The 26809-nt window shown below is 50.7% G+C and overlaps 1 protein-coding gene across 1 annotated transcript; it reads left to right on the top strand.

Moving 5' to 3' along the window:
- Positions 1-19903: 19903 nt before the first annotated feature.
- On the top strand, positions 19904-24353 carry GPR50 (G protein-coupled receptor 50). The gene is made up of 2 exons (XM_062184488.1): positions 19904-20090; positions 22723-24353. The coding sequence occupies exons 1-2, from the start codon at positions 19904-19906 to the stop codon at positions 24351-24353; spliced, it is 1818 nt and encodes a 605-aa protein (XP_062040472.1).
- Positions 24354-26809: the final 2456 nt, after the last annotated feature.

The following is a 26809-nucleotide window of genomic DNA, read 5'->3' as shown; positions in this document are numbered from 1 at the left end:
TGCAGCCTTTTGGATTTGCAGATTAGGGAAGCTCAACCATTAAAGTGTATATGAGTATTCTGAAATCTAAAACACTTCTCGGGGCTGGCGCTGTGGCACAGTGGGTAAAACCACTGCCTGTGGTACCGGCACCCCATATGGGCACTGGTTCGAGTCCTGGTTGCTCCACTTCCGATCCAGCTCTCTGCTATGGCCTGGGAAAGCAGTGGAAGATGGTCGAAATCCTTGGGCCCCTGCACTCCTGTGGGAGACCTGGAAGAAGTCCTCGCTCCTGGCTTCGGATCGGCACAGCTCCGGCTGTTGCAGTCAACTGGGGAGTGAACCAGTGGATGGAAGACCTCTCTCTCTCTCTCTCTCTCTCTCTCTCTCTGCCTCTCCTCTCTCTGTGTAACTGTGACTTTCAAGTAAAAGAAATAAATCTTTTAAAAAATAAATAAATAAAACACTTCTGGTCCCAAGCATTCTGTTGTGAGATTCTACAGGTGATGGACATTCAGGTTATTTCCAAATATTAACACAAACAATACTATGAAGATTCTCTTTTTGTCTTCATTTTTGCTAGAAAGGCAAAGAGACATAATGGGGAGAAAGAGAGAAAGAGAGAGAGAGAGAGAGAGAGAGAGAGAGAGAGAGAGAGAATCTTCCATCCACTGATGCACTCTGCAAATGCTTGCAACAGCTAGGGCAGGGCCAGAATAAAGCCAGGAGCCAGAAACTCCCTCTGGGTCTTCCATGTGGGTGGCAAGGACCCCAGTACTTGGGCCATCATCTTGCCCTCCAGGGTGCATTAACAGGGAGCTGGGTCAGAAGTGGTATAACCAGGACATGAACCAGGCACTCTGATATGGCATTTGGGCATCTCAAGCAGCAACTTGCTCGCTGTAAGTATGGTGCACACATTTCTGTTAGATATATACCTAGAAGCTGAATTTCAGAAATGTGAATCAGGGGCCAGCATGATGGTGCAGTAGGTGAAGCCACCGCCTGCAATGCCAGCATCCCATGTGGGTGGCAGTTCGAGCCCTCACTGTTCCACTTCTGATCCAGGTCCCTGTGAGCGAAACAGAAGATGGCCCAAGTGCTTGGTCCCCTGCCACTCATGTGGGATACATGGGATGAAGCTCCTGGCTCCTGGCTTTGGCTGGGCCCAGCTCAGGCTGTTGTAGGCATTTGGGGAGCTAACCAGTGAAAGATTCGCTCTCTCTCTCTCTCTCTCTCTCTCTCTCTCTCTTCCCCTGCCTTTCAAGTAGATGAAAATAAATAAACAATTGAAAAAAGCTCTTTAAAGACAAAAGGTATTTGAGACATAACTGATATATAGTAAAATGCAACCTCTTTAAGTTACGTTTCTGAGTTTTGACGAATGTTTACACCGTAGTAACATCATCCCAAAAGTTCCTTCCTGCCCCTTGCCAGTGAATCCCCAACTTATGCCCCAGAAAAAACTACCATTTGGATTTTCCCCCAACAGATATGCATTTTTCCTTGTCTAAAATTTGAGATAAGTGTGACCATCAGTAAGTCCTTTTGTTTGGAAGGCTTTTTTCCAGTTAGCGTAAGAGTTCCCAGATTCCCCCAGGGTGCTGGACGCTCCCGCTGTTCACTCCTCCTCGTTGCTTTCTAGTTTGGGGCTCTCGTGTTTCAGCTACAGAGAACATTCGCGTGGAAGTCTTCACGGGGACATACGTTTTCGGGTGTCTTGGGTACACAGCTAAAAGTAGAACTGCTTGGAAGAAGCTACTAATGTGCTTTCTGATGTAGTTACGTGGTTCGGTGTTCCCAAAGTTGCACTTGGTCAGCACTCTTGCCAATACTTAGTATTGTCAATACGAAAACAATGTGAACTCTCCCAATGCCTGTGTCATGGTATCTTATTTTGGAATTCAACTTTAACTTCTTTGATGATTATTTGAAGCATTTTGTCATGTGCTAACTAGACAGTTGTCTATCTTTGGTGAATGTTTTACTTCTTTCCCTAGTTTTAAAAAATGTGTTTGTCTGTCTCCCTTTTTTGAGTCATAAGGATTCTTTACATAGCCTGGTCCTTTGTTCTACACATTTACAGCACAAATATTTTCTTCCATTCTGTGACTGAGTCCTGACCCCCACACTCACCCACAGAATTTTTCAAAAAACAAAATGTCTTACATATTTACAAGACCCAGTTCATTCTTATTTAGATGATTTGTGGCTTTTGTTTTTTCTCTAAAAGCAATGTATGTCAATCCAAACATCACAATGATTTTCTATGTGTTACTCTAGAATTTTTATAGTTTTAGCATTCACATTTAGGTTGAGGGTCCAAATTGAACTAACTCTGCTGTGTAAATAATTTTTCTTCTCTCTAGCTTAAAAATACCTAATTTCTCTTTATCAATGGTTTTAAGCAATTGGATTTTCTTATGCCATTCTGTAATTTTTTAAAAGACTTAATTAATTTATTTGAGAGGCAGAGTTACAGACAGTAAGAGGGACAGAGAGAAAGGTCTTCCTTCCACTGGTTCACTCCCCAAATGACCGCAATGGTCAGAGCTGCACCGATCCAAAGCCAGGAGCCAGGAGCCAGGAACTTCTGCCAGGCCTCCCACGTGCGTGCAGGGGCCCAAGGGCTTGGGCCATCCTCCTCTGCTTTCTCAGGCCACAGCAGAGAGCTGGATTGGAAGAGGAGCAGCCGGGACTAGAACCGGCGCCCACATGGGATGCTGGTGCCTCAGGTGGAGAATTAACCTACTGCGCCATAGCACTGGCCCCCATCATTTTTGTTTTAAAAAGATGTTTATTCATTTTTATCTACTTGGAAGAGAGAGAGAGAGAGAGGAAAGAGAGAAAAAGAGGGAATCTCTTCTACCTGCTGGTTCATGCCCCAAGTGCCTGCAAGATACAGTGCTGAGATAGCCCAAAGCCAGGAGCCTGGAATTCAATCTGGGTCTCCCACGTAGATGGCAGGAACCAAAATTCTTGAGCCGTCAGCACCGCCTGTCAGGCTGCATATCGACAAGAAGCTGGAGTTGGATGCAGAACCAGGAGTTGAACCCAGACACTTCAATATGTGATGAGGATGTCTCAAGTGGTGGCTTAGCACCAGACACCTGTCGCTGCTGAGCCTCGGCCTCGGGGCCTATGACTTTTTGATTTTCGTTACAATTTGGAAAATTTTGGCCATTGCCTCTGCAAACCCTTTATCTGTGTCCTCTTCTCAGTCTCTAATTAGAAATATACTCGACTGCTTGATATTGTCCTGCATATCACGGAGAGACTGTTTATGATGTTCACTCTTTTTTTCCCTCTAATGGCTTCATTTTGTACATTTACTGCCACAATTTCAAATTCATCGCTCTTTTCTTCAGTGGTTTCTAGGCTGCTACTCCTGATCAATGAAATGTTCATTTCAGGTATTTTTTTTAATGCACTGGAAGTTCCAGCTTTGAATCTGTTTCCTCCTTTTCCACACGTTTAAGCAGGCGTCCATAATTACCAAAGGCTGCTTTACTGTGCTGGTCGCCTGGCTTCGTCATCTCATGTTTCTATGGGCTGGGTTTCCTGATGGTCCTAAGGTCACATTTGTGACTTGTGTCTTGGTGTACCAATGATCCCCTTGATGGGTTCTTGACGCCGTGAATGTAACATTATGGAGAGCCAGCATTTTATTTGTTTTTTTTTTTTCCAGGGTCGGTCTGCGACAGCCTTTCCTTGAGGAGCCCTCGGATTTACTGGGAAGCTCCAGCCCCTCTGGGGTCTCCGCTGACTGCTCCGGGTGGATGATCACCGGGGAATCCACAGTCTTCCTGGCAGCGCTGGAACGACGGCCAGTCTCCGCGTGAGCTGCTGAGAACCCGCCAGGGGCCCTGGGTTCACTGAGGAGTGCCCTTCTTGGATTCTGGGAGCGCAGTGCCCTGCCACACACGGTACAGCCGCCCGCAGCCGGCTGGAGTGCTGATGTGCAAGCCTTCTGCTGCCAGGGCCTTCCTTCTCAGCTCTGCTCCAGGGCCCAGGCCCACCCCATTCCTTTCCTTATCTTAGGTGCCAGTGTCGCCCAATGTCTGATTCCTGGAAGTAATTGTTTCCTATCTTTTGTCCAACTTCTGGTGGTTTATTGTGGATGGATAATTTCAGATACTACCACTTCTTCAGGGCCCAAATCTTTACATAGTTTCCAAACATTCCTAAACAAGTATGAATACATTTTCTAGAGAAACACAGTCATCCTCTGGATCTTAGAGTGAGAGTGGTTGGTTCCAGGATGGCACATCACAGATGCTCGGGTCCTTGGCATCAAATGGTGGATGCTGCATTTGCACAGGACCTGTGCACGTCCTCTTGCAGACTTTAATCAGCTCTAGATTACTTATACTATCCGATACCATGCAAATGCTATGCAAATAGCTGCTACTTATTGTTTAGGGACTAATGACAAGGAACAAAGTCTACACATTCAGTTCACATGCCACTTACAAAAACATTTTCCACCAGCAATTGGTTGATCTGGGGTGTGGAAAAGAATAGTTGCACACGTGTGCACATGAAACCCCCTGCAGACATGTGCACATAGGCACACACCTACACACATGAAGAATAGCAATATTTCCAGGGAATAGGTTTGAGAGCTGGGGGATGTCTGTGCTATGGCTCCCGCTTCTTCAGGGTTCAGATTCGGAGCCCTGCTCAGCACTCCTGGAAACACACACAGCTCCACTTCATGTCCAGGTGCGTTTCCTTACCTGCAAGTATGCGTGTTCTGCAGGGACTATTTGGCTAGGATCCTTCGAAGGTGTTGTGCTTCCCACATAGCCCAATTTCTGTAATGGGGCCAGGGTCTTTCTGGACACTAGTAGACACTAGAGGGTGCTCCTGTACCGAGTATAACACGCTCTTCCACCTGTTACGCACTTGGGTGCAGCGCGGGGCTCGCGCTGCCACAGGGCCCCGAATAGCCTGTTCCCCCATCTCTGCAGTGGCAGCCATGTGCCTTCGAAAGGCCAAACGTCTCTCCACTCCCACCCCGCACTTAGGAATGACGCAGATTACACTTCCTCAAGTGACACCTCCTCGCACCAGGGCTCCCTTGTTGTCCCCCTTAACCAGTGGTCAGTGGAGTAGGAGGCCAGGGTGGCTGAGACGTCCCCTTCACGCTGGGCCTTGCTCTAGGGCCCATTCTACAGGTGTAAAGATGGGGAAACGGATTCCCCAGCCCTCCCATGTGCTTCTGGCTTTCCCTGAGCAGCACCTGGGAGCGCTGAGAAGTGCACACTGGCTCATTGTGGGACAAGTCCCTGGCCTGGTGTGCATCTCAGCCTCTTCATCTGTGTACGGGGCAGGTGGGTCTGGTGCTGCCCCCGCCCGCAGCACGTGAGAGGAATCTGGCAAGAGCACACAGCAGCACTGCGGCAGCGATGGGCTGACAGTGTTTCTTTGCCAGGAGTTAGCTCTCATTGGACCCCAGGGCCTCCATCGGGGATGGAAAATGATGCTGGGGGTTAGAACAAATAAAGTACATGAGCGGAGAAGTGATTTACGCAGACCGGCCGAACTAGTTAGTTAGCGGCAGAGCCGGGACTTGAATCCCCGCGTTGTGATTTCTGCTCTCCCACTCTGCAGCATCAAGCCCTTGGAGAATCTTGTCCCTGGGAGGCTGCTGGCAGGAGGCATAATTGGTCTGCTCATGATGAATTGCTGCCGCCGCTGGCTGGAACCCAGTATTTTTCCAGGTGCCAGCAACTCTAGCCACGCGGCCTCGCTGTGTTTTCCACACACGCTGCCGTCGTGCCCACTGGGGGCGCTGTTGCTTAAGCAGTGGCCTTATTTGCTCAGTTATTTTCCACTGTCTTTAGAGGCGCCCACGTGGACAGCGGGAGCTGTTTACAGGTTTTCAGGTCTCGGCTTGGTTGCTGACGCCCCCCGCCCCGCCCCCAGTTTGTGGCCATAGTAACAGGCCATCTCTCCTTCGGGAACCTTCTCTGATCATTTAAAGCCTCCACTCTGGAGCTTTTCGGAATCGCAGATGGTGCTGCGAATCAGAAAGTTACACCTGTCCTCGGAGCATGGCCTGCCATCCAGGGTGTGCCCGAAACAGACGGTGGGCCATGACTTCAGAACCTCTGCATAGTTTGGCCTGGCTTTTCCGGAGAGAAAGGTGAACCGATCAACCACTTTCGGAACACTTGCTACACAGGGCTAATTGCAGGGTCAGGGAGCCAGTCCGTTTGTTCCGGGGAATGTGCTGCGATTGGGGGTGGGGTTGTACATTTCAACGTCCCTCCAGGACGGCTTTTCCCAGAGGTCCCTTCTGTCTGTGGCAGAGAGAGCCTGCGGAGGCACGCAGTGCGGCGAGTCGTGACTGTATCATTATGTTCTCGTGAGCACAGATGACTCAGTCGATGTACAAGCAAGCACATTCGCATTTCATGAGGCTTTCAAGTTCATTTCCAAGGCAGACACTGTGATCACCACCCCCACAGGGCAGCAACCAGCTCCAGAGGCTCCACCTGTTAAGACAATTTGGCTTGTTTGCCGGTCTTTTGCAGAGACCAAGAAAGACAGTCTTCCCACTTTTTCTCTAATTAAAGCGCTGGGGCAGGCTTCAGGGAGACAGGGTGAGCACGGAGCTCTCATTCTTATTCACCGAGTGTCTGTAATTCAGATGGCCCTGGGGGACCCTCACATGTAATATTCTCTCCACAAATGAAGAAACTCTTTGCTCTTGCAACTTCTCATCGCTGTAACTTGGCTGACATGACAGGTGCCGAAAACACAAACCAAACTCATCTCTCTTTGGCGTTCCTTCAACTGTTTGAATTTGTCCAATTCAACAACCCCTGCTTCATGCGGAAGTGTGTGGGGTGTGGAGTGTGTGTGTGTGTGTGTAGAGAGAGAGAGTGAGCGAACGAGCGAGCGAGCGAATTTTAAAGGACTCACAGGCTGGAGTGTTCACGGCCTCACCACATGCAATGTCCTCATCACTTTTGAAAGCTGTCATGGGGCCGGTGCTGTGGCTCACTTGGCTAATCCTCTGCCTGCGGCACCTGTATCCCATATGGGCGCCAGGTTCTAGTCCCAGTTACTCCTCTTCCAGTCCAGCTCTCTGCTGTGGCCTGGGAGGGCAGTGGAGGATGGCCCAGGTGCTTAGGCCCCAGCACCCGCATGGGAGACCAGGAAGAAGCACCTGGCTCCTGGCTTCGGATCGGCGCAGTGCCGGCTGTAGCAGCCACTTGGGGGGTGAACCAATGGAAGGAAAACCTTTGTCTCTCTCTCTCACTGTCTATAACTCTACCTGTCAAATAAAAAAAAGCTGTCATCACTTGTTGAGCCCCCACAACTCCTGGGGTAAGGAGGCATTTTGGTTAATACTCATTTCACTCCACATATCTTACAACAGGGAAGCCTGGACTCCATGACATCCAAAAAGTCACTTGAGGTGTTCACTTAAGCACCAGTAGGATGCTCTTTCCACTGCATGCTCTTCTCCCAGCCCCTGCATCACCACACGGTCCCTGCCTCCACCGGGAGCCCAGCCAGCTCAGGGCACTTGCTCACTGCTCCCCTGATGCCCCAGCCCGAGCACAAGGCCTGGAGCACGCCAGAGGCTTGAGGAAGGTGAGCCGGAAGCTGAAGGGACAGCAATTGTCTCACTTGGCTTCCCTGCCTGGATGACTTCTGAAACCTTTTTTAAAGAAGGTTTCTCCATTCTAGGAGTATTTAGTACTTTTCTAAATTATTTACTAATCCAAATGTTACTTTCTTTCCAGAACAGAGGTAGGGAACAACAAACAAATTCAACCACACTGCCCTGTATCTCCCTAAACCTATCTTATTGCCATTTTATAACGGTCTTTTTTTAAAAAAAAGTTTTATTTACTTTATTTGAAAGGCAGAGTTACAGAGAGGCAGAGGGAGAGTGAGAGCGAGAGGCAGAGACAGAGAGAGAGAGAGAGAGAGAGATCTTCCATCTGCTGGTTCACTCCCCAGAGGGGCACAGCGGCTAGAGCTGGGCCAATCTGAAGCCAGGAGCCAGGAGCTTCCTCCGGGTCTCCCATGCAGGTGCAGGGGCCCAAGGATTTGGGCCATCTTCCACTGCTTTCCCAGGCCATAGCAGAGAGCTGGATAGGAAGTGGAGCAGCCAGGACTCGAACAGGAGCCCATATGGGATGCTGGTACTGCAGGCAGTGGCCCCACCTGGTATGCCACAGCACCAGCCCTTATAACTGTCTTTATCAACTGTCATTGTTCACATACTTTAAAGATGATGCCTGGCTGGGCTGCCTGTTCTTATGATGGCTTTTGAACCCTTACTTCCTGGCTGGTGAAAATCCATCATAAAAGAGGGAACTCAGGGCTGGCATTGTGGTGCTGTGGGTTAAGTTGTCGTTTGTGACACTGGCATCCCATACTGGAGTGCTGGTTTGAGTCCCAGCTGCTCCATTTCTTCCAGCTTCCTACTAGCACAGCTGGGAAGGCAGTAGAAGATGGCCCAAGTTCTGAGGCTCCTGCACCCACATGGGAGACCTGGATGGACTTCCTGGCTCCTGGCTTCTGCCAGCCACAGCACCCCAGTGGTGGCTATTGGGGGAGTGAATCAGTGAATGGAAGACCTCTGTCTCTGTCTCTCTCTACCTTTTGAATAAGCAAAATAAATCTTTTTTTAAAAAGGGAGAAACTGAGAGCAGGTGCTATGGCATAGCAGGTAAAGCCTCTGTCTGTGACACCAGCACCCCATATGGACACTGGTTGGAGTACTGGCTGCTCCACTTCCGATCCAGCTCCCTGCTAGTGGCCTGGGAAAGCAGTGGGAGATGGCTCAAATGCTTGGACCTCTGCACCTGTATGGGAGACCCAGCAGAAGCTCCTGGCTCCTGGCTTCGGATTGGCGCAGCTCTGGCCATTGTGACCATTTGGAGAGTGAACCAGTGGATGGAAGACTTTTCTCTGTCTTTTCCCCTCTCTGTCTTTAAGTCTGCCTCTCAAATAAATAAATACATCTTTAAAAACAAAGAAAGAACAAATGAGTGGATCACACACCTGCATGGGCGGCAGCTCACTGCTGGGAAGAGCCAGCACAACCCGGGTGCTGGGGAGAGGAGGGGTTTTATGTCTCACCTGCAGCTCTTCTGGCTGCTCAAATTGCTCCCAAGAGATTCGTCATTAGTATTATCACTTGGAGCAATAAAATGGACTAGCTGGGGAAAAAGTCCTAGCACGGCCTCCGAATGCAGACAAGGCGATCAAGTTTCATCAGAGCAGCAGCGTGAGGCAGCGCAAAGAACAGAAAGAGCTGCTGCCTGAGTGTCTCGCGGCTGTTAGGATAAATTGTCACAGACGGGGTGATCTAAGGCCAGCAGGAATGAATTCGCTCCCAGTTCTGGAGGCTACAAGTCTGCAGTCTGGTTGTTCTCTGGAGGTTCCAGGGAAGGGTCCTCACCTGCCCCCTGCTGCTTCCCGTGGAGGCTGGCAGGCCTCGGCAGCGCTGGCTTGTGGCTGTCACACTGCAGTACCGTCCCTGTCTTCATGGCTCTCTGTGTGTGCCTGTGCCTTCGCATGGCGTCTTGATGACGATACCAGGCATTGGAATCCAGGGCCCCACCTAATCCGCTACGACATCCTGTTAACGTAAGGCCCGATCTCCACACCATCACATAGGGATTGAGGCTTCAATATCTGAATTTTGGGGACACACAGTGTGATCCATAACACCATTCAACCCAGTGGGAGCAGTGCATTCTTGGGCAAATTATTTGTCATCACTGGGCCTCAGTTTGCACACCAGTGAAATGGAAGCAGCATTCCGTGTTTCAGGGGGATACTGTGAGGACTACCCATGGTAACATACGAAACCTTGAGCACAGAGCTTGGGGCAGAGGGGGCTCTTCCTTTCCCCTTAAGAACATCTTTTCTGCAACTGGCCAGATTCCTACCAGCAGTTGGCTAAAACTCCTGTGCACCTGCCGGCCTGCTGTCGCCGTGGATCTGCGAGATTATCAGGTGGCACAAGCTGGTTCCCCCCGACTGTCACTTGCTGGTCTGGTGTGCTGCTGCTTGCCTCGGTGCACACGCAGTTCGGACTGAAACACAACCGTGAGTAACCTTGTCTGCGCTAGGAGAAGGATCGGCTCCTTGAAGTGAGCTGAATGGTGGTCTCTGGACAGATATGTTCACACACGTCTCTAGGTCAGGGCTCCTCCCCCTGCAGCGTCTGCTTCCGGTCCCCTCGTTGTCTCGGTGCCTTCCTCCCTTACCGCCAAGGCTGGAGTGTTTCGTGTGTATAAAACAGTGGTGATGTTTTTCCTCCATTGCCCAGACATCCTTAAAGATCCCGCTTTGGAAGCACCTTGGCCTCCACAGAGTAGTAGTTCTTAATCTTTTGGGGAGTGGGGGCAGTGGCCTTTTGAGAACATGCTTGCGCCCTTTCCTCAGAAAGATACACTGCTACAGAAAGCAAACAATTTCAGGGGGCGCACTGACCCCTGAAATCCATCCATCGTCCCCACAAAGCTTACTTAAAGGAAGCGGATGCCAGAGGTTAACTCAATAATAAAAAACAAAGGAATTTAAAAAAAAAGAGAATACAAAGTTGGTATCATTAGAAACTGAAACAATGTAATTTGCCACATTAACAGGGAAAATCTTACATTTCAATAGATAAAGGTTATGTATTTAATAGAATTCAACACACATTAAAATTTTGTGGCAAATTAGGAATTGAAGGGGGCTTCTTTAGCAAAGTTTCAGGTAGCGTCAAAATCAATGAGAACAGAAGGCCATTCCCTTCTTTCTTCCCCTTCTTTCCCCCTTCTCCCTCCATATCATGTTAATGGATTGAAAAACTCAATGTTGTAAAGATATCAGTGCTCCCCAAATTAATTGATTTCTAGATTTAATGGATTCTCAATGGAAAGTAGAATATGTGTGGGTGTGTGGGGGGGTGTATTATGTATCTGGAATTTTCTAAGATTCCTGTAAAATGGGGCTATGAATATCCGAGACATTTTGGAAGAAGATAGAGGTGGTGGGAATTACCCTAGTGTACAGCAAAACTAATATAAAGCTTTAGTAATTAACATACTTTGTTTTTTAATTTTTTTAAATTTTATTTTAAAGGCAGAGTTAGAGAGAGGCAGAGGCAGAGAGACAGAGAGAGAGAGAGAGGTCTTCCATTCTGCTGGTTCACTTGCCAAGTGGCCGCAATGCCCAGAGCTGTGCTGATCCAAAGCCAGGAGCCAGGAGGTTCTTCTGGGTCTCTCACACGAGTTCAGGGGCCCAAGGACTTGGGCCACCTTCTATTTCTTTCCCAGGCCATGGCACAGAGCTGGATCAGAAGTGGAGCTGCTGGGACTCCAAACGGTGCCCATATGGGATTCTGGCACTGCAGGCATCAGCTTTACCCACTGTGCCACAGCGCCGGCCCTGAAACATTGGTTTTGTTACAGGGATAGAACACTTGACCAGTGGAATAGTCTAGAGAGTCTCAGAAGCAAACCCACACGTATATGGACATTTGGCATTTGAAAGACCTGACATTGCAGCTCAGCTGGGGCAAAGATGAACTACTCAAAAAATGGTGCTGTGTCAACTGGGTTCCTAAATACATATTGAAAAATAAAATTATATTCCTACCCCAGAATGAAGCTCAGATTAAAGACTTAATGGGAGAGGAAAAATTGCAGAGCTTTTACAAGATCATCTAGGATAACATCTTCACGACCTCAGGGTAGGGAGGAATATCTTAAAGCAAGTCACAAGAAGCACTACCCATGGAGCCTGAGAGTAGATGTTGATAGCCAGTCTGAAAAGACAAGCCTTGTTGTCTTGGCAACAAGTCCCAGTTATATATGACCATCCAACTCCTATTCAAAGGTAGGGTCAAAGGAGAGCTTGAGAGCATGAGCCAGGTTCCGTCCTTGCCACGTCTCCTCACGGGGATGCGAATTCCAGCTTGAGGCCCACAAGCATACCACAGCTGGGTGCAACCAAGACTGTCTTGCAGGACCTGGATGAGGCCTGCAACATGGGACTTCTACCCAACCCCAGGAGGGGCATTCGACTAGCCAATTTGGTGCTGGAGTCAACTCTCCCTAGCACAGAGACTGCAAGCCCAGCTCCTGGTTCTACTGTGCCTAGGGGTGGACAACAGAGGGGAGAAGCTAGAGGAAGAAGAGTGTTTGCCTCTTGGGAGAGAGGGTTCTCTCCCTCTCATCTCAGAGCTTCCGTTTGCTCACGGTAATGGCAGCCTCACTAGGCTCCTGTGAGGACTGCTGGGGAGGAGGCACTGTGCCTGACTTGGATAGGACACTGTTCAAGAGTGACTACTGGGACCAGTGCTGTGCTATGGTGTAGCGGGTAAAGCCGCCGCCTGTGCTGCATGCATCCCATATGGGTGCTGGTTTGAATCCTGGCTGCTCCACTTCTTTTTCTTCTTCTTTTTTTAAAAGATTTATTTATTTACTTGAAAGTCAGACTTACACAGAGAGAGAAGGGGAACCATCTGCTGGTTCACTCCCCAACTGGCCACAACAGTTGGAGCTGCCCTGATCCGAAGTCAGGAGTCAGAAGCCTCTTTCCTCTTCCTGGTCTCCCCTGTGGGTGCAGGGGCTCCAGCACTTGGGCTATCTTTTACTACTTTCCCAGGCCATAGCAGAGAGCTGGATTGTAAGTGCAGCAGCTGGGACACAGACCAGTGCCCACATGTGATGCCAGCACAGGCGGCGGCCTTACCCAATAGGCCACAGCACTGATACCTCCTCCACTTCTGATCCAGCTCTCTGCTATGGCCTGGGAAAGCGGTGGAGGATGACCCAGGTCCTTGGGCCCCTGCACCCATGTGGGAGACCCAGAGGAAACTCCTGGCTCCTGGCTCTGCATCAGCACAGCTCTGGCCATTGTGGCCATCTGGGGAATGAACCAGCAGATGGAAGACACTGCCCCGCCCCCGCCTCTGCCTCTCTATAACTCTGTCTTTCAAATAAATAAATAAATCTTTCAAAAAGAGAGTGACTGTTGCCATTAGTATCATTGATGTGCAGCGGACTGCTGGGGTCCGCGTCTCTGCAAAGGGGCCAGGGAGATGGGGATACCTGCTCCAAGCTCACACTACGCTCAGAGGGGAAAGAGAGAATGGGACTGCTTATCACCTCGCAATCCTTTTGGATAGTCTTTAAATGCACAGGATAATCACGCTTGGCTTGGATGAGAAGCTAAGAAAGTGGATATTGTTCATTTAGCGCTAATCAGCAGGTAAATTGCACAGAGGGAAGGGAGTCCGTGTGTTACTACAAGTAATTAATGTGCCGCCTCTCCGTGGTCAATGGTCAACGTTTGATTCGAACTACCTAACCTGTAGTCTTTATCAGGTGCTACGATCCTGGAAAGACTGGCTGCTAATTATTTAGGTGAGCTCCTGATTGCACTAAGGGAAATGAATGTGTCCTGCTCTCTCTAGTGACTCAAGCACGGAAAGAAGACAAAGTGCTGCTAACCATGATGAATTAAGCCCAGAGGATTTGGAGAGGACAATCGTTCTCTGTTCACTTAACAAATGTGAATAGCGTCTCCAAGTTGGTAAAATAAATGGAACCAGACACAGTCTGATTAGGGAAAACATCAGCACCTGTCCCAAACTGCTGTCGCATTGGCTGATGTCGTGACCTGGCTGGCTTTCAGTCCCAACAACTTGATTCCTGCCTAAATCCCTGCTCAGTTCTTTTCAGGCTCCAGTAGCCTTATTCCTTCAGTCTTGACCCCACCCTTCACCTGGAACCAGACCCCCCCCCCCAAGCCTGGGTTGACCTCCTGCTCCATTGGTAGCCACCTTCCCTGGAGCACACCCAACCGCCTGTGGACTTAGGAGGATTGCATCCTCCATGTGATCATTCTGACTGATGTCACAAAATTTTTATTTATTTATTATTTTTTTGACAGACAGAGTGGACAGTGAGAGAGAGAGAGAGAGAGAGAAAGGTCTTCCTTTTTGCTGTTGGTTCACCCTCCAATGGCCGCCACGGCCGGTGCGCTGCAGCCGGCGCACCGCGCTGATCCGAAGCCAGGAGCCAGGTGCTTCTCCTGGTCTCCCATGGGATGCAGGGCCCAAGCACTTGGGCCATCCTCCACTGCCTTCCCGGACCATAGCAGAGAGCTGGCCTGGAAGAGGGGCAACCGGGATAAAATCCGGCGCCCCGACCGGGACTAGAACCTGGTGTGCCGGCGCCGCTAGGCAGAGGATTAGCCTATTGAGCCGCGGCGCCGGCCTGATGTCACAAAATTTGATCTTTCTTGTGCAAGAGACACACACTGTGCCAGTGAAGCATCTCAGGGAAGGAGGGAGGCAGTGAAAAGGCAAGTCACTTTTTTAAAAAAATTAATTTATTTGTTTGAAAGTCAGAGTTACACAGAAAGAGCAGGGGCAGAGAGAGAGAGAGAGAGAGGTCTTCCATCTGCTGGTTCACTCCTGAATTGGCCACAATGGCTGGAGCTGCACCGATCTGAAGCCAGGAGCCAGGAGCTTCTTCCAGGTCTCCCACACAGGTGCAGGGGCCCAAGTCCTTGGGTCATTTTCTACTGCTTTCCCAGGCCACAGCAGAGAGCTGGGTCGGAATCGGAGCAGCTGGGACTCGAATGGGCACCATATGGGATGCTGGCACTGCAGGCGGTGCCACTACGCCACAACACCAGCCCCCAACAATATAATATTGATAATAACTATTTCACTGATTTTCCATAGATTAAGAAATAACTTTTTCATGCTATAGGTTGAAATAGAATGACTCATCCCTTAATCTCAACTCCTAAGATAGAGTATTGATAGCAGGGATCAAAGTTTGCGCCTCTGAGAGAATTGGAAATTATATCAATAATTTCAAATTAGCTCCCATATAATGGTAAGATGGCAAATGTGATTTCTTTTGTTGCTGAACAGGATATGTTGGAACAATGCAGTGAAGCCATTTTAAATATATGGGTATCTACATTCCTCCCTTCCTTTCCAAAATGCATCTTTGTCTTTTTAAAAAGATTTATTTACTTATTTATTTATTTACTTATTTATTTGAAAGTCAGAGTTACATAGAGAGGGAGAGAGAACTTCTATCTGCTGGTTCACCTCCCAGGAGGCTGCTTTGGCAGTTCAAGCCAGGAGCCAGGAGCTTCATCTGAGTTTCCCACGTGGGTGGCAGAGGGACAAACACTTGAACCATCTTCTACTGCCTTTCCCAGGCCATAGCAGAGAGCTGGATCAGAAGTGGAGCAGCCAGGACTCGAACCAACGCCCATATGGGATGCTGGCTCTGTGGGCAGTGGCTTTACCCACTATACCACAGCACTGGCCCTGGCAAATCATTCTTTATGTCCCTTTCTATCCGTTGCACTCATGGAAGGATGTTGCTATGCTGTGATGCTAGTGAGTAGCTATTGGGTGCCTATTGCCAGAAATTAGACCCTAGAGGCAAGAGCCAGCTGGGGGCTACGTCTCTGAAATCCCAGAAAGCCGCTGTCTGCAATAGAAGTGTAACAGAATAGAGTTTAGATAGAGCATTAGAAACTAGCTGGATGATGATGAAGAAGATGATGGTGATGGTAAAAATAATAGCTAATGATTCTTGAATTCTTACTCTATACTAGGTAGTGCTCTTTTTCTTTTATGATTTTTAAATTTTTAAAAAATATTATTTATTCATGTAATTGAAAGGCAGTGTGACATGGAGGTGTTGAGACACACACACACACACACACAGAGAGAGAGAGAGAGAGAGAGAGAGAGATTTTCCATTCATTAGTTCACTCCTCAAATTGCTGTAACAACCAGGTCTGGGTCAGGCCAAAACAAAAGCCAGCAACTCCATTCAGGTCTCTTATGTGGGTGACAGGGGCCCAAGTATTTCGGCCATCTTCCACTGCCTTTCCAGGCACTTTAGCAGGGAGCTGGATTGGAAGTGGATCAGCTGGGACTCAAACCAGGCACTCTGATTTGAGATACAGATTTGCCAAGTGTGGCTTCCCTGGCTGAGCCACAGGGCCACCCCCCCCATTGTTATTTTTAAAAATTTATTTGAAAGGCAGAGGGACAGGGACAGAGAAAAACAATCTCCCATCTGCTGGTTCACACCCCAGATGCCTGCAACAGCTGGGTCAGGGCCAGGCCAATGCCAGGAACTGGGAAGCCAATCCAGGTCTCCCACTGTGGGTGGCAGGGACCCAAGTGCTTGAACCATCACCTACTGCCTCCAAGGGTGCACATTAGCTGAAAGCTAGAATGGTAAGTAAAAGTTGGACTTGAATTCAGACACTGGAATATGGGCTGCAAGCGTCCCAGGTGGTGGTTTAACTGCTGCACCAAACACTTGCCCCATGGGCAGTATTCAAAGTGCTGACATGTATTATCTCATTTAACCCTCTCATCAACCATTTGATGAGGCACGATGGTTATCTGCATTTTGTGGTCAGGTAACTGAGACACAGAGAAGCTAAGTAACTTGCTCAGGGTCAAACATCTGACTAGTGGTGTAGCTGGATTCATGCTTGCTTTTGTTTTCAAGAGTTGAGCCAAGTGCAGTCCCTATTTATGAAATATCTACATAGTGTTGGGATGGGAACTGCAGGAAGGTCAGGATATGTGTGTCTAAAGCAGCTCCCAGCCCCTTCTTCCCACAAAGAGGTAGACATCTCTCAAATGTGGAAATGACGGCAGAGTATACCAGTTCTACTAAAGGTGGAAGACGTATTCAGCCTGATTGTAGTTGCACCAAATACTCATCTTGCCAGTTTTATATATTTGAGTGTCAAGCAATGATCTAATGTGGCTGTAGCAAAGAATCCCGTAACTTCAAAGAAGGTTGGAGTACTTGTGACAGCTCTTAGCTGCCCAGCCCTGCTTAGGAAAAAGAGGCCTTCTGCTTACCCACCTTGGACCAGGGCTGCTTATGGCTAAAAGAGAACCCAAACTGTTCATCACTGCATTATTCATAGTAGTAGAAAGTGAAAAAAACTCAAGAGTCCATCAACAGATGGGTGGATCAGCAAAATGTGGTCTATTCATACAATGGAATGTCATCTAGCCATAAAAGAAATGAAGCACTGATCCATGCAGCTACATTGATGAACCTCAAAACAGGATGCCAGAGGCCAGTGCTGTGGCAAAGTTGGTGAAGCCTCCATCCACATCCCGGGCATCCCATATGGACACCGGTTTGTGTCCTGGCTGCTCCACTTCTGACCCAGCTCCCCACTAATGGCCTGAGAAGGCAGTGGGAGATGGCACAAGTGCTTGGGCCCCTGCACCCGCGTGGGAGACCTGGAAGAAGCTCCTGGCTCCTGGCTTCAGATGAGCTCAGCTCTGACCATTGCGGCCATTTGGGGGAAGTGAACCAGCAAGGCTTTTGGAAAGAGACTTAATTGGAAATTAAATTCTTTGGACTCTGAACCCATACATACTGTGCTGTACCCAGGGAAGGATCTATTTATTTATTGCACATTACACATACTAGTCCTGCAGATAGAGTCTTTCTTGTATGTCTCCATATAACTGATTCAAGATCCATCTGCTGTTATTACTGGGGCAATGGAGCATTTAACCTGCTGCAGAATTCGTTCCCCTTACATTATTGAAATAGGCATGTCTTGTCTTTGTTTGGTATTGGAAACTCCAAGCTCCAGGAGGTCGGGCTCCAGGAGTGCCCAATCAGAGGGCAGGGGCAGGTGTGTTAGGCACCCTTTCTCTCCTACTCACTCCTCAATGGCAGAGAAGTCTAGACCACATGCCCTGGGGCTTCCCCGTGCCCAGTGGTTCCACCAGCTCATCTCAGAAGTGCAGTACTCTCAGGCAGAGCAATGCCTGAAATAACCTGAATTTTCCTTACGGGTTTGTTTGCCGGCAAGGAGAATCTTGTGTTGTTAAGTCACCAGAATGTGTATTTTCTTTTATCCCCTCTTCAAATGTACTTTGTTTATTTGACTTTAAAGCCGTCCTTCCTCACTATCGAAAGGAGCTGAACCCTGGGGGCATCTGCGTGAGCAAGCCTGACGTGGATGTTACAAGATAGTTCAAGGTGTGGACTGCCTTTTGGCTGTTGGCCTCTGTCAAAAGTGCACAGCTGGGGAGAGACGACCGCAGAGCGGGTCCTCGCGGCTGCGTTTAAGGGAAAATCCTACGATGACACTGGAGGTGGGAGGGAACCCGGCCAACTCGGGTCAGGGAGGAGCAGTGAGATACCGAATGTGAAAAGGCTCCAGGCGGGACCTGGTAATTCGCGCCTGATTGCTTTGTGAGTGACTAGGCAGGGTGGAGTGGGCGCCTTTCCAGCAAGGAGCCACGATTCCGCTCCGGGCGTTCGCGTTAGAGAAAGTGCCCGCAATCTCGGTTTTCAGCCCTGTCTGTTTATTCGCTAAAGTCTCGGAAGGCTGAAATCCGACGCGGAGCCCAGCCCCAGCCTCCTCCTGTGGCCGCCTCCTAGCCTTACCGGGGCAGGGGCGCGGCTGTGTCCAGACGGTGGCGCTCCCAACCAGGGCAACCCCTCTCCCCAACAGCAGCAGGAAGGCTGGTGTGGACCGAGTTTTAGGCTGCCGGCTGAGATTTCCTGGGACGCTTCTGGACAAGAGACGGTACTTCAAGTAGTCCGCCGAAATGCACTGCCCTGAGCAAAGTTGTCGAAGGAGAGAGTGTCCGAATCGTGCCCCGTTAGTTTCATACGGATTTCCCTTGTCCCGTGCGCTTCAAGATTCTCGGCGCACCGCAGGCGACCTTAACGTCTGGGGAGGAAGATCCTCCGCGGGAGGCGATGACGGGAGGGCCCGACAGGGAAGGGGTCGAAATGAGCCCCCCAGCAGCGGATGAGAAGGGAGCAGAACTGAGAGAGTGCTGATTAGGGCGAGGGGCGCGAGCCGCTGCGCCACCGGGCACATCAGCGTCCCTTCCCGCCGCTGCCGTGCAGCTCTAGCCGCCTAACTGCTCCGCAGCACCCAGAAGAGGGAAGAGAAGCCGGAGCCATTCGCCTCCGGTTTCGTCGGAAAGCGATGACCCAAGAGAAGGGCTTTCTTGCCCGTTTTACTTTTTCCCCAAAAAAGGGGAAATGAAGCACAGGGTGCATTTCCTGATGCAGAGCGAAAGAACCGCACGGGACTGAGCAGGCACTAGCAGCTGCCGCTAAGGGAGTCCACCGGCTCCTGGTGGGAAGCGTCTCGAGATAAATTCCCTAGATTCAAGGACTCCTGTTTGGGAGGGGGGCTCTCCCAGCTGACCCTTTCTCCGTGTACGGTGCAGAAGGCTCCTGATACGCGAAAGTGTTGGGAGTGGGATACATTTCTCAAGGAGACTTAGGGGTGATGACTAGTGGGTTCAAGGGGTTGTCAGCTGTTCCCTACACCCTACTGGGGGGTGCAGACTAGCTTCGGAAGGCACTGGACTTCCACAGAAAGTCCACGACTCCACGCCAGCTCTGCTCTGCAATCTACAGGTGTTTCTGTTTGCTGGCTGTTGCTGTGGGCTGGGGGAAAGAGAACAACTTGCTAGAAAACGACGCACAGCTATTGGTAGGGAGGGGGAACTGAACTCCGAGCTAGTCACGAAGTAAGGTACCTGGGGAATTGGGAGGGGGTGGCTGGCTAGAGGGGAAGCACAAACAAGGCAGGGCAGAAGCAAGACAACACCTCATTCGATGTGGATTTGCCCAAGAAGAGTTGGTGTCCAAAGTGGGGGTGGTCAGACAGCTCTGATTGGTCCAGGGGCGGGACTAGGGGTTGGACTAGTCACCTCTTGAGGCTTTAAAAGCTCATCGGAGAGGGGCGGGAGGCTGTTATTCGCTCTCTGACTCTCAGAGAGGGCAGCACGCTTTCCTGGAGCTGCTGGCCACGGACGGAGCAGGTGTTCGCTGTCGGGACCGGCTACTGATCCCGAGCGCGCAGGGAGATCTTAAAGGTCTCCAGGATCAACATGGGGCCTACCCTAGCGTTTCCCACCCCATTCGGCTGTATTGGCTGCAAGCTGCCTCAGCCAGACTACCCACCGGCTCTAATCACCTTCATGTTCTGCGCAATGGTTATTACCATTGTCGTAGACCTGATCGGCAACTCCATGGTCATTTTGGCTGTGACAAGGAACAAGAAGCTCCGAAATTCCGGTAAGCCACCCTTCCCTCTTTCTACCCAAGGTGCAGCAACTTGCGACCCCTAGGGTGTTAGTTTGAGCGGCCCAAATAGACAACCCATGGACAGTGCCCTCATATTGAACGTCCCTGCACCCAAATTCCCCGCAAGGTTGGCGGAGGGGATGTTCTGCGGCGGTCCCGTTAACTTAGAAGTTCTCAAGGACAGGGGAGCTCAGAGAATTAGCTAAGGCATCCAATTGCGAAGCCCGGGGTGGGTGGTGGGGTCCCCGCTGTGCGCGGAAGCGCGCTAAACCCTGCCGCGTCTGCAACCTGATTCAGAGGGAGCAGGCACCTGTGCGGAGCGTCTGGTGGCCGCCCCGGGACAGTCAGCAGAGCCAGACGCCGCAGGAGTGGCCGTGCCGCGGCACGGCTGTCCGAATTAACGGACTGTCACCCGCTCTTAGAAAGTTAAGTGCGCGGCGGCCGCGGCGGCCGCGGCGGCGCTTACCTGAGCGCCACGCCAAGGCAGCGCTCAAATCCGTCCGAGACCCCACTCGCCGCAGCCCTGGGTCCCCCGAGTGGCTTTTGGGCAGCTCCCCAGCGGAGCGCAGATCCCCGCGCCTGAGTATCGAGCAGGGAGATCGGAGCCTGCGAGAGTCCGCCCGTCCCAAGGCGCACAGCCCAGACTGGCGCGCGGCAGGCTGGGCTCAGCAGGCTGTGGCAGCGACGGCGGAGTCCGCGGAGATCCCAAGATCCGTAAGCGGGTACTGGGGGAGGTCGCAGGACGGGGCGGCAGAGAGAATCGAGAGCTTCGTGTGGCGGGTGGGAGTGGGATAGAAGGTTGCAGAACCAGGAGGGGAGCGGCAGAAGGACAGAAGAGCTCAGAGGGGGCAGTGGGCGACTGCAAAGCACTGGGGTCTGGAGTGGCGAGGGGGAACCCCCACCCCAAGGGACGGAGCCAACAGCGAGAGGGTCTGGGGAGAAGCGCGGGAGGATGCCGCGCAGCGCGATCTGTGCCGTGGTGCCGGGAGCGCACCGGTGCAAAGCGGCGAGCCCCCGTTTGCAGGTTGGGAGGGAGAAGGCTCTGGAGGGGAGTAGGAGGGGCAAAGGGCCTGCGCGCTGGGGGTTGGGGGAGGGAGAAGGCGGCGCCGGGGGTCTTCACTTTCAGGTTCTCAGGCGACTGAGGCAGGGGCGGGGGGAGCGGTGGTCTGAGAAAGACGGAGGAGAGGAGTCCGGGCGGGGTCTTGGAGGAGGAATTACAAAGCACCACCCAATTTTCAAAACGCATCGCCATTAAAACTTGGCATCCAAACTCTGGTGGGCGTGTCTGATTTCTCCTGGGTTTCTCCGAAACGCGAGGCCGAGCCCTGGGCGAACCCGCGGAGTCCCAGGGAGCGCCCGTGAAGCCCACTTTCTTTGCTTTTCCGTTTCGTTCCTTTCTCTTTGATTTCGTTCTGTAATTCAAATAAAGGTTTTCACGGTGGTTGTGGTTTTAGTTTTTAGGGATTCCCTCCCTCGCTTACCCCACTCCACCCCACCTCTGCCCTTCAATGTACTACTTTGAGGGAAAACCCTAGAAAGAACTTCTTCTGTAGAAAGCGCTGAGGCGGGTTCTTGGCTGCGCCGTCGGAACGGGGCACAAGGAGCCGTACCTCCGCCCTTGCAAAAAGCGCTCATTTTCTCCCAGTGCAGTATTTTGCCAAACCAGTGTTAATGAGCAACGAGGTGTTCCGGAAAAAAAGAGGGCTCTGCGCCCGCACTGGGCTTCTTCCTTCGGCTATGCGTGAAAAGTTGTACGGGAAAGTTCCTACCGCTGACCGACAAAACGGGATTGAGCGGCTCCCCCTTGCCTGTTCATGTTTGGGCCGCGGGCTGCCTGTAGATAAGCGCCGGGAGCCGCCTGGGGGCTCGGGACCAGCCTGTGCGCAGCTCTGAGCGACGGTGAGGGTAGGGACACGAAGCAGGCACTTCTGGAATCCTTGCGGGGGATTTCCAGTTTCCTCTCTTCTGCCCCTATTTCTTTCGTCTCAGATTAAGTTTCACAAGGCTTCGCTCCCCCTCCCTCAGTTTTCCAGCCTAGGTTGCCTCGGAAATGGTAAGTGGGCTTCCAGGAGTGTGTCATCCCTTTGGAAGAGGCTTACAAGGACGGTCTGTAATGCCCTTCTCAGAATGGGAGAGCGCTAATTTCTTCTTTCGCTTAGGTTGAGGCTTCCAGACATCCCTCCAGGCTCTGCCTTGCTCCCCTCTCCAGCCTTCCTCAATAGCTTCTTTAACTCTTCGCTCTTCCTGCTCTGCCCCCCCCCCACACCCCCTCCCCAAGACTTCCCATTTAGTTTTTCTCTGAAAATGACAGCAGCATGACAGTTTCCTCACAGGGCTTCTGCGCTCGCTGCCTTCTGTGTCATGTTCACTTCTCTCCCACAGATGACACTGTTTATAAGGAAAATGGTGGGCAAAGGACAGGTGTCCCGAGCCTGGCTGTGCATCAGAATTCCCTGGAACGTTTTTGTAAATAAAAACAAAGAACATGACTGCGTATCTGTAAAAGAATTCGAAGCCATCCCTAAAGCAGCTGGCCTTTTCCTCCACCTGCAATCTGTAGATTTCCATACTCTAACCATTACTCTCCTGTGTTTCCCTCCTCCCTCCCCCATGTGTTTTCCAGGCAACATTTTTGTCGTCAGCCTCTCTGCAGCCGATATACTGGTGGCCATCTACCCCTATCCTCTCATGCTGCACACCATGTCCATTGGAGGATGGGATCTGAGCCAGTTCCAGTGCCAGATGGTCGGGTTCATCACAGGGCTGAGTGTGGTCGGTTCCATCTTCAATATCCTGGCCATCGCCATCAACCGGTACTGCTACATCTGCCATAGCCTCCAATATGAACGCATCTTCAGCATGCGCAACACCTGTATCTACCTGGTGGTCACCTGGATCATGACTGTCCTGGCTGTGCTGCCCAACATGTACATCGGCACCATTGAGTATGATCCTCGCACCTACACCTGCATCTTCAACTACCTGGACAACCCTGTCTTTGTCGTGACCATCGTCTGCATCCACTTCGTCTTCCCTCTCCTCCTAGTGGGTTTCTGCTACACAAGAATCTGGACCAGAGTGCTGGCGGCCCGTGACCCGGCTGGACAGAATCCCGACAACCAACTTGCTGAGGTTCGCAATTTTCTAACCATGTTTGTGATTTTCCTCCTCTTTGCAATGTGCTGGTGCCCAATCAATGTGCTCACTGTCTTGGTAGCTCTCAGTCCGAAGGACATGGCAAGCAAGATCCCCAATTGGCTTTATCTTGCAGCCTACTTCATAGCCTACTTCAACAGCTGCCTCAATGCTGTGATCTATGGGCTCCTCAATGAGAACTTCCGACGCGAATACTGGACCATCTTCCACGCTATAAGGCACCCTATCCTGTTCCTCTCTGGCCTCATCACCGATATCCGTGAGATGCAGGAGGCTCGTGCCATGGCTCGAGCCCGTGCCCGCGCCCGTGCCCGTGCCCAAGCCCATGAACAAGCCCATGAGCAAGAGAGTGCCCTTGCCTGTCCTGCTGTGGAGGGAACCCCGATGGGTGTCCGGAATGTTCTACTACCTGGTGGTGCTGCAGCTGGCCACCTCGACCATGCCTCTGGCCACCCCAAGTCCCGTTCCAGGTCCGCCTCTGCATACCGTAAGCCTGCCTCTAGCCACTACAAGTCTGTCCCTAGGCACTCCAAGGCTGCCTCTGGCCGCTCCAAGTCTTCCACAATCTACCCTAAGCCTGCCTTGGTCCACTTCAAGGCTGATTCTGTCCATTTCAAGCCTGCCTCTGTCCATTTCAAGCCCACTTGCAGTCACCCTAAGCCTGTTGCTGGTCTCCACCGCTCTGTTGGCAAGCCTGCTCTCAGCCCTGCCGCCAGGCACTCTACACCTCCCACTGGCCACATCAGGCCTGCTGCCAGGCATCCTGAGCCTACTGCTGCCGGCTATCTGGATCCTGTTGTCTCTGACCACCCTGAGCCTGCCACTAGCAGCCATGCTGAGCCCACTGCTGTTGGCCACTCTGAGTTCTCTGCCTCCCAATACCTGGAGACCACCACCTCCAGTCACCTGGAGTCTGATGTCAGTGACCTCTCTGAGCCTGCTTCCAGTCCCACCACTGGGTCCCCCAAGCCTAAGGCCAGCCAGCTGGAGTCTGCTGCTGCCCTTCCTGACCCTACTGTAGTCGCCACTGCCACCAACGATTCCCATGAGGTTGTGGTTATTGATGTTGAAAATGATTCTTATGAAATGGCTGTGTGAAAATGCTTTTGGCAGGTGGCCTGGCAGTGGTCCCCCTCTCCAGTTTGATTTGCCTATGTAATCCTAAATGAGATCCCTACCGCATTTACACAGGGACAGAGACACAGCTGGATGCTGACCCACTGACGTGGTCAGAGCTTTCATGCATACTTCTCCTTGACATCGCGTCCTGGAAAGAACAAAAGCAAAAACAAAATACCTGTGCGTGTGTGCGCTTGCAACTCTGCAGACAAGATTTCCCTTAAGAAAATCTGTTGTTTCTGCTATGGTTGACCTTCAGTAATGCCTGCAATTTAAGACTTTGCTTTTTCTTCCCATTCCTGTGTCACTCTTTCTCACCTTTCCTCCTTTTCTCTGCCTTGTTCCTGCTTTCTTCTCCCACTCTCCGAGGCGTGGGGGAGGAGTGCATGCGCAATGGTCAAAGTGTCCTGGTGAAGGCTTCTGTGAACCCAATGTGACCGCAGCCTTCTCTTTGTCAGTGCGTGACTCTATTGTATTTCAAGGGCAGTCAGAAAAGCAGTTGTGATCAAGTGCAAGTACTTGGAAGCTTCTCTTGTAAATCTCAGCAACAAAATATGACCCATGTCTGAAGAATAGAGTTTGATAATGTCTTATTAAAAAAACTTTTCTGCCTATGGGATCATATGGCAGAAGGAAAGACACGGTTACACCAGTCCGTGTTTTGTGAGAATTCAAACATCACTGCTGATTTTTATAGTCAAACACGGTTATGAATGATGAGATGTTTTTGCTTTATTTGCTTTTGGTGTATATTTTTTAATGTTTGCCAGGGCTTTCTTTCATTTACTTCCACAGAAACAAATCCATTCATGAATCAGTTTCTCCTAAAATCCAAACATATGGTTGCTAGGACCAATTACAGTTATGCTTTTAATATATTTTATAACTACTTTTTTTTTACCTCAGTTGTTTTTAAACAGCAAAATGTTTTTACACAATCACTGTTTACATTTTACATTCTCATTAACAAAGGAAGTTGAAGTCATACCTGATAGCCAGAAGCAGATGGAGTACTGCTGGGGAAGTTGTACCTGAGTATTTCTCCTTGTTCCTGGAGAGAGAGATGCTACCCACCAGTGGACTGAGGCTCAGTGATATGCAGTGTGAAGCCGTAGCTATCTTGTGTTAGCATACTTGATGGCCCAGGAAATGATTTTTCTCTAGATTTCAAGGGGGAAAAAAAACCTGCTGTTTAATGAAAAAATTGAATTGTGTATTCAAATTGACATTTTAGGCAAAGTTTACTGTACACAAGCTTGTAAAGGACAAATGGAAATGTATTATACTGCCTTAACTCTATTCTCTATTTGTGATAACAATGAAATAAAAAGTGTTTTGCGGCTTTAGTGTGTGATTTCTTGATAAATATATTTCTTCCACCAGATTGTGGGGAGGATGTACAGGCTGAGGGGGATTGGAAAAGCGTTGACTTTGGGGGGATCAAGTGCCATCCCTGCCACAGGCTCGGACTATTCCAGAGCAAGTCATGGAGGCCGCCTACCTCCGAGTCTTCACTTAGCAAGCTGTGCCGAGGTGGCTGGGGGAGGAGGGCTTATTGGTGTGTTGACATTGGATAACCTGGTCTGCTTGCTGTTGAGCTGCTGGTTTCTGAAAACAGGCGGATCCTATTTAACCCCTGGGGAAGGAATGAAACCAAGCCCTGATAATGTCATGACCCCAGAGGCCGCTAGGAGCCAGGAACAGAAGCTCACAAGGCAGTGTGGGAGGCCTCGGAGTGGGAAGTAGAAAGGCTTGTGGTTAGCTGTCCAGGCACTGGGCGGGGCTCCTGGTGTTGGACAAAGCATCTCTGCCCACAAGGTTATACTCAGAATGAACTGGTGAAACAAAGCAGATTCAAAATAATACACAGTAGGACACCACACTTACATGCACCTACATGTAGACACAGAGTTATGCAGACGTAGATGTGCAATCCAGGCTTTGCCCAGCTCAGTATAGACTGTGGTCATGCTAACTTTTCAAGCTCAAGTTACAGTGGCTCCACCAGCTGGACTGCTGTACCTTAGGCTGACTGCCCCCCTGTGCAAAATGTCTTCCAGGTATCCCCGGATACACAAAAGGATGCTCACTCTTGTGCTGACAAAGTGGCCAAGGGCCAGCGCCTGCCGCCAGCATTTACTGTGTTCCTGTTGGAGTTGGCGAGTGGCCAAAGCAAGGGGGCTCTGTCCCACTGCTCCAAATCGCAGTTTGCCAGAAGCATCAGTAGTGCGGGCTTCTGAAGGGAGATGAGAAGCGGAGGAAAAGTATCCGCCCCATTACAACTTTGTTCCACACTCCGCTCCCAGGGCAGGAAGGTGCGCTGCTCCGGCCCAGCCGCACAGCAGGTTTCCCGAAAGCAGCGGCTTCAGCACCTTGCGCTCACCTTCGGGAAGCCGCGACGGCTAGACGCCGCCGCCCGCATAGGCACGCCGCCT

This window comes from Lepus europaeus, chromosome X (assembly GCF_033115175.1).
Source record: "Lepus europaeus isolate LE1 chromosome X, mLepTim1.pri, whole genome shotgun sequence".
Classification (NCBI taxonomy): domain Eukaryota; kingdom Metazoa; phylum Chordata; class Mammalia; order Lagomorpha; family Leporidae; genus Lepus; species Lepus europaeus.
This window is presented reverse-complemented; position numbering and strand designations above follow the sequence as displayed.